This window comes from Harmonia axyridis, chromosome 4, assembly GCF_914767665.1.
Source record: "Harmonia axyridis chromosome 4, icHarAxyr1.1, whole genome shotgun sequence".
NCBI classification, from domain to species: Eukaryota; Metazoa; Arthropoda; class Insecta; order Coleoptera; family Coccinellidae; genus Harmonia; species Harmonia axyridis.
The window spans coordinates 21,257,662-21,270,044 of NC_059504.1; the positions used below are offsets into that span (position 1 = coordinate 21,257,662).

The 12,383-nt window shown below is 32.6% G+C and overlaps 1 protein-coding gene across 4 annotated transcripts in view; it reads left to right on the top strand.

Moving 5' to 3' along the window:
* The window catches only part of LOC123678421 (transcription factor fil1-like), a 101,412-nt gene that overhangs the window by 60,046 nt on the left and 28,983 nt on the right, over positions 1-12,383 (top strand). For all 4 annotated transcript variants that reach the window (XM_045615443.1, XM_045615445.1, XM_045615444.1 and 1 more), the window contains one exon: positions 10,548-11,198. In XM_045615443.1, coding sequence (XP_045471399.1) covers positions 10,548-11,198 — 651 coding nt within the window. The remainder of the gene's footprint in view (positions 1-10,547; positions 11,199-12,383) is intronic.

The following is a 12,383-nucleotide window of genomic DNA, read 5'->3' on the forward strand; positions in this document are numbered from 1 at the left end:
ACCTATAGACAATTGTTCGAAATATTAAACCTAGTTGAAAGAAATTCGTTTCGAAAATTATGTTTTTATTAGCTGTCGTTTTTTTTTATACGAAATGAGTATTGAAGGAATTCCAAATAAACAAAATGTTTCTTGGAAGAAAAATTAGGTTTTTCATTTCACGAGATAACTCATCAAAACTGTTAGGGTGTAAAATTATGCAAATCAGTTGATAAATTTGATTTTTGACAGACTTTGATCTAAAATATCTTTCAGAAAAGTCTTGAAAGTAATGGTTCAGCAAATTATCGAATATTGGGTTAAAATTAACATAGCTTTTCTTAATGATCTTCTGTTTTTTTTTTGTGTAAGAGCCGTTATTTCAAATTATTAACAACAAATTGCGAGTTTTGAGTTTAAATGATCTATAAAAGTATGAGTCACATAGAGTTGATTGCAATCTTACAGGTAGCAAGCGCATGACGATTTGGAAATTGATCCGCGTAAAAAATCAGCGCAATCGATTGATGACTAATTATGATAAGTAATGTTTGATCAACCATGTTAATTTATCGTAGCCCACAATCGCTTAATGCTGGGAAATATTTTTATTTACAAATTTTCATCGATAGTTCAACTGGCTACCGATTTTTATATTTCTCAAGGTCTATCGGTCAATAATAATGTTTTTCTCGTGTTTTTTAGAGCACAATTGATTTTAAGGGAAGTAGATCTTGTTATTTATATTCGAGTTTTGTTAGATTTTGGTTACACAGGTTTTACATTTTGAGCACCCTCGAAATTTTGAAACCGAAAAATCTGTCTCTGTGAAATCCAGAGCTTTTATGCGGAACTAAAAATGCAAAGTTACACAATTTCGGAAGAAGAAATATAACAAAATATCATAATCAAGTTCCAGACATGAATTGCTACGGTTATATGCAATATTTTTCATCCAAAAATCCTAGTTTTTATAGTTTGGTAGATATGGATTATTGAAATTTTTATTTTCATTTTTTTCTCGACGTGTCGCGATATTTTTCATTGAAAGAGGAAATAATTAACGATATTGTTAAATATGCTGTGTTCTTTTTCATCAGTTATTGAAATGAGTCATTCAGTCTAGCACGAACTTCGGCCCAGTCTTTTTCGATATTTAATACTCTTGTCCACTTTTGCAATCCTTACAAAATCGTACCAACGTTGAAATAAATATTTTGACTCCGTATTACATGTCGGCAACTATAAAGCACATTCGAATGTTTTAATGGCACTTTCGATCGACTGGAAGAATTGACCACTGGTAATTAATATCTCTCCTACTCTTTTATGAAAAATCGGCACTATTTGACACTGTATTGAAAATATCAAACTATTTTAATAAGAGTATCAGTGGCGTACCCAGACATAAGCCTTGGGGGGGATAAAGAAAAAAATTTTCAATTTTTCCTTCTTTTGGCCAAGTTTTCCAAAGAATTTTGCTTACTCATAATAAGATTGTGATATATAAGGTTGTTAGATATAATTGATTTTTCTTCTGGGGGGGATATATCTCCCTTATCCCCCCCCCCTTGGGTACGCCACTGATGAGTGTTATGGAATTTTCCTATTGGATATTGAATGTAGCTGCAGTTTTTATTTCATTTATCTTTTTTAGTAACAATTATCAACTTTTTGAATTAATTAATCAAAACAAACAGATTTTCGCAACGAATTTCATTTAACTAACCGAATGTTTAAACTGGTTACTGAGTATATCTTATTGCCTCTTTTTCGAATATACATATAGATTGAATTAAATTCACCGTACAAATCAAATTTTAGTCAGTTGCGTAGATAAACTGCTCTTTAAATGTTAGGGAACTAAGTACATAAAAACACATGGGCAGTTTTTGTGGTTTTTTCTTACTTTAACTACTACTACTTTATAGTATATTATTCAACGAGCGGTAATGTAGGTCATAACTCACGCAGATGATGTTTGCAGCACGAGCCGCAGGCGAGTGCTGTAATTCATCAAGTGAGTTATGACCATTACCGCAAGTTGAATACTATACTTTATCTACGACTATATAAATAAATACTTAGAAAAAAAACAGACTTAGAATATGGACAGAGGGAACGAGAAATAAACATATATGCTCGATCCCGTAAAAGAGAGATGGAAACTTAGTGCCACCAATCACAATCGAACTAGCTTCGGCTAGCTCGAATCCAGTATTGAGTACAGACATAGAACTTTATTGAAAAACCTCAATAGTTGCCTATAAAAATGCATTAAAATATACCAAAAAATATTCCCTGTAAACGATGACTCAATGATCTTACTGCTACACCAATCTTGAAAATTTTTTCAAACTCCTTTATATTTTTTCGGGAAAATAATTCTATATGGTAACATTAGCTGTTTGTCTTTTGGAAATGTATACCTATATAATATTTCATCTTCACTATCTGAATTAATCGTTTCTTGCAAAACATTCACAATAATTAGATATCAACTTAATTTGAAAACGTCAAGAGTGACATTCCCTCGGACATTCCTCCCCTCAATAACAATAATGGAATGTTCCCTTTCGGCCAATCGAATAGAAGCTGAGAAGTATAGAAGCACAGATCCATATTTTTCGATTCATCATAGTGAGTTATAGCAGTGAGTTATTATAACTCACGGTGTTTGTTAATAGATACTATTAATTGCTCAAAAGCAGTTGAATAATGAATATATAATTCAATAGGAGTAGATAAACTACTTAAAACAATGATTTCAAAAGAGATTTGAAGAGCAGTTCATTTAGAAGATGCATAACTTTTGTTCACCAATGCTACACCAATGTACATTGTGAATAATGTTTTAAGATTCAACTTATAAAAATAAAAATATGTGATATAAATTATCGAATACATATCAAGATCGGTAGCTTCGAAACAATTATGTTATAAAGTCAAAAACAACAAGTGATCTGTTTAAAAATGATATTTTTCTACTTCTCTCCATTGTCAAGATATGTAGGGAGCAAGTATATTCAATTCTTTAAATTGTATGATTGAAAATGTATTCCTCAATGTTTCCATCAATGAACTTTTGATCAAAATTGACACAAAACAAGAAGAAAAACAATACAATTTGGCCATCCGAAAGCCAATAAAGCCAATACATTTCTTTCAAGTATCTTGTCTGTATCTCATAGATACCTGTTTGTATCAGCATTCATCTCATTCTGTCTCATATATCTAACTACTGTATTCTTTTTGTTCTGGTTTCTTTGAATGTTTGGGATCGGTTTCACAATCTCGGAGAATCAATAGGTACAGTACAGTATAGTAACTAGTAACTAATTATTATTTTACTAAATTTTATGCATTGTGCTTTGACAGTTTCCGAGAAATTTTAAGTCTTATTCTAAGGTTTTGAAATTTAGTTTTTTAATCTTCAATACATTAACTACAAATTGTGAAAATTTGAAAACAGTGGATTTTATCATTTGACTGAATCAGTGGCGGACCCAGACATAAGCTTTGGGGGGGGGATAAAGAAAAAAAAATTTCAATTTTTCCTTTTTTTGAAGAAGTTTTCCAAAGAATTTTGCTTACTCATAATAAAATTGTGATATATAAGGTTGTTACATATAATGGATATTCCTTCTGGGGGGGGGGGATATATCCCCCCTTATCCCCCCCCTTGGGTACGCCACTGGACTGAATTATCCAAATTTTTTCTCATGATATTGCTTTGAAAAATAATTTTATGTACAGGGTGGGCAAATAAGCGAGGTAAGCGGCTATATCTCAGGATCCACGCATCGTAGAGAATTGCGGTAAAAAATTTTACCATTAAAGTTATAATGAGAACAGACTGGAAATTGTTTTGAAGTGTATACCTCTACCGCTTGGGGGCGTAATGGCTGCCGTCGAGTAGAAAAATGAATTTTACCCGAAAATGTTTTATATCAAGTTGAAGAAAAAATATCATCACTGTAATCCTTGGAAAATTCTCTATCTTTTTGAATTGTCTCTTTCGATTTTACGACATCAAATAAGGGTAGGTGAAAGGGAGAAATCTGACTGACTGAAATGCCTGTAACTTCAGTTTGGCTCAACATTTTTGAGCAAATTGGATCTCGTCTGAAAGATAATATCTTGTTGATTTAGGACAGAATATAGTCATGATGAATTTGTTTTTGCTGCTTTCGGTAGGGGGCGCTAAGTCAGAAGTTCATTGTTTTGTTCATTTTACTCCGAAATTTCAGATGTAATGATAGGATTTCCTTAAGAGAAACCGAAATTCCATCAAATTTGCATGAAAAAACCTACAGGTCGCAATGCGATTGTTTCAGGCGTTCTGAAGTTATGGCCGAAAGAAGATATTCTTCAACTGATGCACTGCGAAAAACCAAATTGTGTCTTTAAGTTCTAAGAGAAACAGAAATCCTATCAAATTTGTATGAAAAAACCAGAAGGTCGCAAAGCGATAGCTTCAGGTGTTCTGGAGTTATGGACGAAAAAAGATATTCTTCAACTGATGCACTGAAAAACTAAATTGTCTTTTTTCGGCCATAACTCCAGAACGCCTGAAACTATCGCTTTGCGACTTTTTGGTTTTTTCATACAAATTTGATAAGATTTCTGTTCCTCTTAGAACTTAAAGACACAATTTGGTTTTTCGCAGTGCATCAGTTGAAGAATATCTTCTTTCGGCCATAACTTCAGAACGCCTGAAATTATCGTTTTGCGACCTTCAGGTTTTTTCATGCAAATTTGATGGAATTTCGGTTTCTGTTAAGGAAATCCTATCATTACATTTGAAATTTCGGAGTAAAATGAACAAAACAATGAACTTCTGACTTAGCGCCCCCTACCGAAAGCAGCAAAAACAAATTCATCATGACTATATTCTGTCCTCAATCAACAAGATATTATCTTTCAGACGAGATCTAATTTGCTCAAAAGTGTTGAGCCAAACTGAAGTTACAGGCATTTCAGTCAGTCAGATTTCTCCCTTTCACCTACCCTTATTTGATGTCGTAAAATCGAAAGTAACAATTCAAAAAGATAGAGAATTTTCCAAGGATTACAGTAATGATATTTTTTCTTCAACTTCATATGAAACATTTTCGAGTAAAATTCATTTTTCTACTCGACGGTAGCTATTACGCCCCCTAGCGGTAGAGGTATACACTTCAAAACAATTTCCAGTGTGTTCTCATTATCACTTTAATGGTAAAATTTTTTACCGCAATTCTCTACGATGAGTGGATCCTGAGATATAGCCGCTTACCTCGCTTATTTGCCCACCCTGTACAATAATTTTGAAATGAAAACCCACTATCTATTGTATATTGACTTGTGTAGTTAGCCAGCAGTTAGCGGGTACTACATTCAACTATTTCCTAAGAAAAATCATTGTCAAAATAATAAGATGCGTCGATTGAATTCACACGTCTTGTGATATAACGTATGAATAATCTATAAGGTTTATTATTTTTGACTAAAAAAATTATAGATTAAAATATGAATTATAAAGATTGTATGTAATATAGAAAATTGATTCAATTGAAACAGCATATATCCGTTATTCTCGAAGTATAGTTTGAAATATTTTTTAGGATGCGACCCAACTGACAAAACAATTGAAAACATTGAACTCTAACGCAAACATATTACTCATTATTATGTAGTATGTGGAAGTCATTAATGCAAGCTATTAGAATTCGATCAATAATCGGTTCAGATTTGGAATTTTTCTTAGGTGAGATCTATTAGCTTCCCGACAACTTAAAAAGTTCGATATCAATAGTAAAAAATCGCCTTCTAAGCGGTACTAAATCGTGTCATTCTTCCAATTCTGTACGTGTGTTTTGAAAAGTTAAATGTAAAACCGTTTGGATCTGCATCTTTCTCAATTTAAAACACATTCATCGACTTCCTATTTCCGGATGAAAAGATTCGAGTTCTGCGTAGTTTCGTCTTCAAGGAACCTAATATTTTAACACTGCGCGCAGGACCGAGCAGAGGAGGGGCGCAGTCAGTTAATAAAACATTTGTACGACTTTTTGACAAAAATGTTTTCTTAGTGAAAATACCTCTCCTTGTAGTGAAATGAAAAATAATCAAGAGCCAATTTTATTGAAAACGAATAAGCGCTCTCAACTAGTAAAATAAAAATACAAACAAGTACTAAAATACACCTTCAAAAACTGCGTCGAAAATAAAAGAACCCTCATCTCTAAAAAACCGAATAATAGCTCTCTAATAAATACAGGGTGTTTCCAAATTAGACGTTAACCTTGGAGGACGTATTAGACTGACTCATTTGCTTTCAAAAAATTAACAGTTTAGGAAATATTTGAGTTCTAGTGATTTTAAAAAGATTTTTGACCTTTCTTCATTTTTCGTGAATTTTTTCTACGTTTATCAAATTTAATTTTAATTTTGGATTATTTTCGTGACCAGCGAGAAGACCGGATATAACACCGTTAGAAAAGACGAAGTAGTGAGAGAATGGAGAGTAAATTTCAGACAGAAAGTAACAACTGATGAAATAATAATAAATAAAATAATAAATTTATTAATACATTTTCTACTCAAATTTCGAGTTTAATTGCTATAAAAAATATTTAATTCATTACTTTTCTTTCTTTGCTTATTTCCTCTTTCAAATCAGAAAATCTGCTGAAACAAAACTAGTGCCTGCATTCTTACGAAAACTCTTTTAGGAAATAAAAATTTGGCAAGTTTTTAAAATGATTTTGTAATATAAAAATTGTGAAATTCAAAAGTTGCAGCCAAATTTATATTAGAAATTTACTCTTACTTCCTTCATATACCAACTTTCAAATCATACTAATTCTTATTGAACATCTAATACATCATAGTTTTGCTTTTTTCATACATATCATATCCTTTTCTGCTGGAAATATTTCAAAATTCAAATCGAAATTTGGTCAACGTAGAAAAAATTCACGAAAAATAAAGTAAGGTGAGAAATTTTTTGAGAAACACAAGAACTCGAATTTCTTGGAAACTGCAAATAAGAGAAACTAACAACTCCTTCAATGTTCACGTCTCATTTGGAAACACCCTGTATAACTAATCGAGAAATATTTAGTAATGAAGTCGTTAGCTGCCAAAGACAATTTTGCTGGTGAATGACACAAAATATCGATTCAATAGCAGTAAATTAGATAATGAGGACAGCAAAGTTTTATTTCATTATTATTAATAATGGGGACTCAGAGCCGAAGCCGGACATTTTGGCACCACAACAGAATTATATTCATCTTCAAGTAATTGACGCTGATAAAGAAAGATCATTGAAGGAATATTTTCAAAATTTTCTGAAAAGTTTAAAAGTCCTTCATCAATTGAACATCCCTTTGCTATTTCTATGATTGTACGATAGTATATTCTAAAACAAGTTGCAGAATGGGCTCCTATTTCAACACGAATGCGAAATTCGAAAACGAGCGACGAAGGAGCGAAAGTGTTGGAATTGCCTTCTGCAACGAGTATTAGACGATATTTTCTCTATTTCAGTCAAGTTTTGTGAAATATTGTCGAAATTCAATATAAAATTCAGATTATATATCCTAGTAACATTTGTATTGTATATTGGCAGATGGTGTCACTATTACGAACATTGACAGATCACGGAATTTGAATATGAATCGTACGTTCCGAATTTTGGAATTAATTTACAATTACGCTTCAATATCGTGAGTTATGTCTGACGAAATCGATCCATCACCACCAGAATTTATAAAAAATAACGAATAATGTTGCAAATCATCTCACTATATCCAAATTATATTGTATTGACAATTATTGACGTTTGTTGAAATTTGATAGGATTGGAAGTCAGTGTAGACAACCACAAAATGAAAAATATAACTGAAAACGATGCTGTAATGAGTTCATTACAGCACTGTTTTTAGAACTGTAATGAACTCATTACGATTCTGAAATAAAGAATATTATTTTACCATTTCCATTAGTGACTGAAGCTCTGGATGACAGACTGACATATTTCATTTCAGATTTACCTGAATATAAGTTGTATGTAATTTTTTTCAAATGTCTTTAATTTCGAATTTAAGAAAAGTAATACGATTACTCACTATTGATAAAATTTATTTCGTCAATAGAAAAACCCACCCAAATGTTTCCGGAGGTACCTATAGCTATTATTGAATTCATATTTGGTTTGAAATTCATTGTATGCAAAATTTTGAGGAACGTGTAATTCCACAATATCTCAGAAATAGGGTAAGTTCCTCTTCTGTAACCAATAGACATTTTTGTAGAGCTCAGTAGCCCTGTAGAAGTGTAATGAAAAAATTAATTTTGACAACATACATTCATGCACGAAATTTCAATCTGGTGGCATTCACCGTTTAGAAGTTATGCAGGGAAATTTTTTATTTTATCAACTTTTTTAATATGCATTATGGGCCATAAGTTTTTTCATCAAACTATAGTTATTTTTCAACCTCAAAAAGCTAGGTACACATTTTTGACCCACACTGTATATTGAAAATTTTTTCTAAAAAATAGGTTAGTACCTATTTACTTCCTTCAACGTTGGATACGAAAAAATTGCAGTATATTTAGAAGTTTTTGATTAAAAATAAGATTTTTTTTTATGTTTTGAAATACCAGTTTCAATAAGTTGAACTATATGTTTATAAACACCTTGTTTAGTTATTCGGTTCCTGTCAAATTTGAGTATAAATAGGAAGATCTTGAATGAACAAAAGTCTCACTTGAGTCTGAAAAGGCTCAAACTCAGGATGTATATTATTTTGCTATTAATTGTTTTCAAATATCGATACTACCTAAATCCGGCAATATTGTTGTCCGCGGTATTCCTTCGTGTCGCAACAGCAGTCCGGGAAGTTTTTTTCTCGGAAATGAACCAAACAAGGAAATAGACAGTTTCTTTTGAGGAAAACCTTCGATCCTAGTCGAGTTTTGACTTCGACAACGACGAGTTCAACATCCTAATCGAACGCGTTATTTTCACGTTCAGACGTACCTAGTTTATAAACACTGTGATTCATTTTTGGCGTGTTGTCATCATCATTTGTAGAGAATTAAATGAAAACGATTTTGACGATCTTTGTTTTCGTAATATTAAGACAATGAATATGAGGTTGTAGTTCAGTACTTCAATTTATTTATGTCATACCATTTATTTTAGTTACCAATGTCATTAGTGACTTCTTTGCCTTCGGGCATGAACCAAATCATTTGTGGTTTTTGGGTATAACGGAAATAATTAATGAGTTGCATGCACAATATTATAACAAATTATGATAGCTATTAAAATTTTTCTTTCGAATAAATATGAAATTGTCTAGTTAGCAACTTTCTGTAAAGGAAAACCACTCGGAAGGTAATGCCTGTAAGCATTTTTGAAACCTCATTTTTTGAAGATATACTGTCCTGTATATATTTTTTATTTCAGCAACAGTCGTAATCTTCCTATGTAGACAGTGACTAAAGCATTGATTTCTTCTTCTTCAATAATTGTAAAACACGCTTTTCATCGGTTTTTGTTTCTGATACATTACATATACCGAATATTGATGCTATTTACTGCATTTAAAACGTATAATTTGGTATCTCATCAATAAATTTCAGAACATTTTCTCTAACCAGGACTTTTTTGACTGATATGCTTTTGATCATTCTAATCGCTCTGATTTATTTTTCATATATTTACCAATATTCAGTAACATTCGCCTAAATAACTGTCATTTCAACATTTTTTCTGTTGACGCATATGGGGAACTATTTCCCAAATTTAATTATTTCTGTTCGAAGAGGAAGTCCTGACGGCCCAAAATTTTCAATGTGGATTTGAGTCGGAATGTGCTGACAAATCACAATCTCAAATATTTTCAAAGTAATTCTGAAAATGTCCATTCATTCGAATTCAAATTTAGTACCTATTCGGTTCCAAAATGTGCTTAGTTCTATTCATGCGGAATATCATAGGTTGATATACCTCAATTTTTTTTTATTCATATTTTCATATTTTCACGTTTCGGGCTGTATTACGTTAAGAGTGAAAATAATAAAAAATGAATGAAGTTTAGGTTAACTATGAATCTCTGATCCCTAAATTTTGTATTTTATGGAATATTAGATATATTTGTTCATAATAATAATTCTAATATTTCATAAAATACAGAATTTATGGAGCAGAAAATAATATTCAACAAAAAATTCCTTCATCTTTTTCTGAATAAACTCTAGTATTATTACTAGAGTTCATTCGGAAAAGTCTACCAAAAATAAACTTATAAAAATAATTAACAAACCTCTGTATAAAATTTATTTTTTGACTTAACATCTATTGAGCTTTTCTCTCGGGATAGCACCTTATTTTTCTTGAAGACTCTATTTTCTCTTTAACTTGACGTTAAAAAATAACCTGATTCTACTTATTGACTTGACAGGAACTACCCTACTTACAATCTACTCCTTACCCCCTCAACCAACAAGACTAATTTTTAACAAGACCAAACTAAGTATACACAAATCTAATATTACCGTTCTCTTAGTGCCTCCAGATAATTCCTACATGCCAATCTTAAATTCGAGCGAGCAAAGTCAGTACTTACTGTCTTCAAGTTATCCCTGTACGTCAGATACTAGCGAGCGAAGTATGAATTCAGAGTCCTCAAGTTATCCCTGTACAAACACGTCAAGTAGAAGTGAACAAAGTGTGAACTTTGGGTATCCAAGTTATCCCCATACGCACACTTCATCCTCAAGTAGAGGTGAACGAAGTATGAACTTAGGGTATCCGAGTAATCTCCATACGCACACGCCATCCTCAAGTAGAGGTGAACGAAGTATGAACTTAGGGTATCCGAGTAATCTCCATACGCATTCGCCACCGACAAGAAGAGGCAAAAGAAGTAAGAAGTCAGGATCTTCAAGTTATCTTAATATGCACACGCCACCAACAAGTAGAAGAAAACGAAGTAAGAACTTAGAGATTCCAAGTTTTCCCTATACGCCACCGTCCAGTTCCAGCGAACGAAGTGTGAACTCCCCCAGTGATAGCTATACAGAAACGTCGCCTTCTAATACCAGCAAGCAAGATACGTCAGAAGATGATGCGGCTATTGTTAATATAGTGTATGACATGGAACAAGATCAAAAAACGGAAAGCTTGAAGCAACAAGATTCACAAACATATAACAGAGGTGATCATCATTCGTAGACTCGTTGTAGCTTATTCCCTTATACTTAATATGTGTAGTCTTGATTTGAAAAAAATCACTAGAAAAATAACCTGTTTCTTCAGTAGTTTTACCGGCTTCGCCTTGCAAAATCAAATAGCAAAAGCTATTGCTAGACCTTTATTCCTATATTTTTGAGAAATAAATGAACGCGATTTAGACAATAATTGTCTTCGTGATTGACAATGAAAACGAATATGTCTCTTGATCACAACAATTATTCCATCGGACAGTTTAGAATTCCATCTTTATACAGGGTGGCCATTTGAAAACGAAACAGACGAGATTACAGACGAAATAAAGTTTTTCGATAGAAATGCTCGGACAGGTCGATTTCTGTTTCGAGGGGGACAACTTAAGATGTAGGTTACGGACGCATAGCGCTTCAACCCTTGCTGCTACAACCCCCACCCCCAATTTTTGAATAGGGAAGATGGGGTGAGTGATACCTCAATTTAAAGGTATTTTTATACTGAAATGCACAGTAATTGTTTTTTCATTTGATGCATTAGTTCTCGAAATATTCATGCGTTAGTTATTTAGGAAGGAAGCCACAGTCATGGTTGTTTTGAAGCTCAAAATGTCGATTTTTCACAAAACACTACAAGTGCCATGAAAACACCACTTCATTTTCAAATACTTAGTTAAGAATATTTCGAGAACTAATGCATAAAATGAAAAAACAATTACTGTGCTGAAATCAGTATAAAAATACCTTTCAAATGAGGTATCACTCACTCCATCTTCCCTATTCAAAATTTGGGGGTGAGGGTTGTAGTAGCAAGGGTTGAAGCGCTATGCGTCCGTAACCTACATGTTAAGTTGTCCCCCTCGAAACAGAAATCGACCTGTCCGAGCATTTCTATCGAAAAACTTTATTTCGTCTGTAATCTCGTCTGTTTCGTTTTCAAATGGCCACCCTGTATAAGTAGCTGAGCATATAGACCTCTTTATTTAGAATAACTTTAGCGAATGAATTTATCTTAATATCAATTTCGACACCTTGTTCCATTAACGTGTCTATTCTACTGATAGTAGTTCCGTAGAGGTGAAACCAATAGGATGGTTTTCCCTATAAAATTAGTTTTTTTGACATAACATCGATTGAATTTTCAACTCGAGGTAGAATCTTGTTTCTTTAGACTTTGA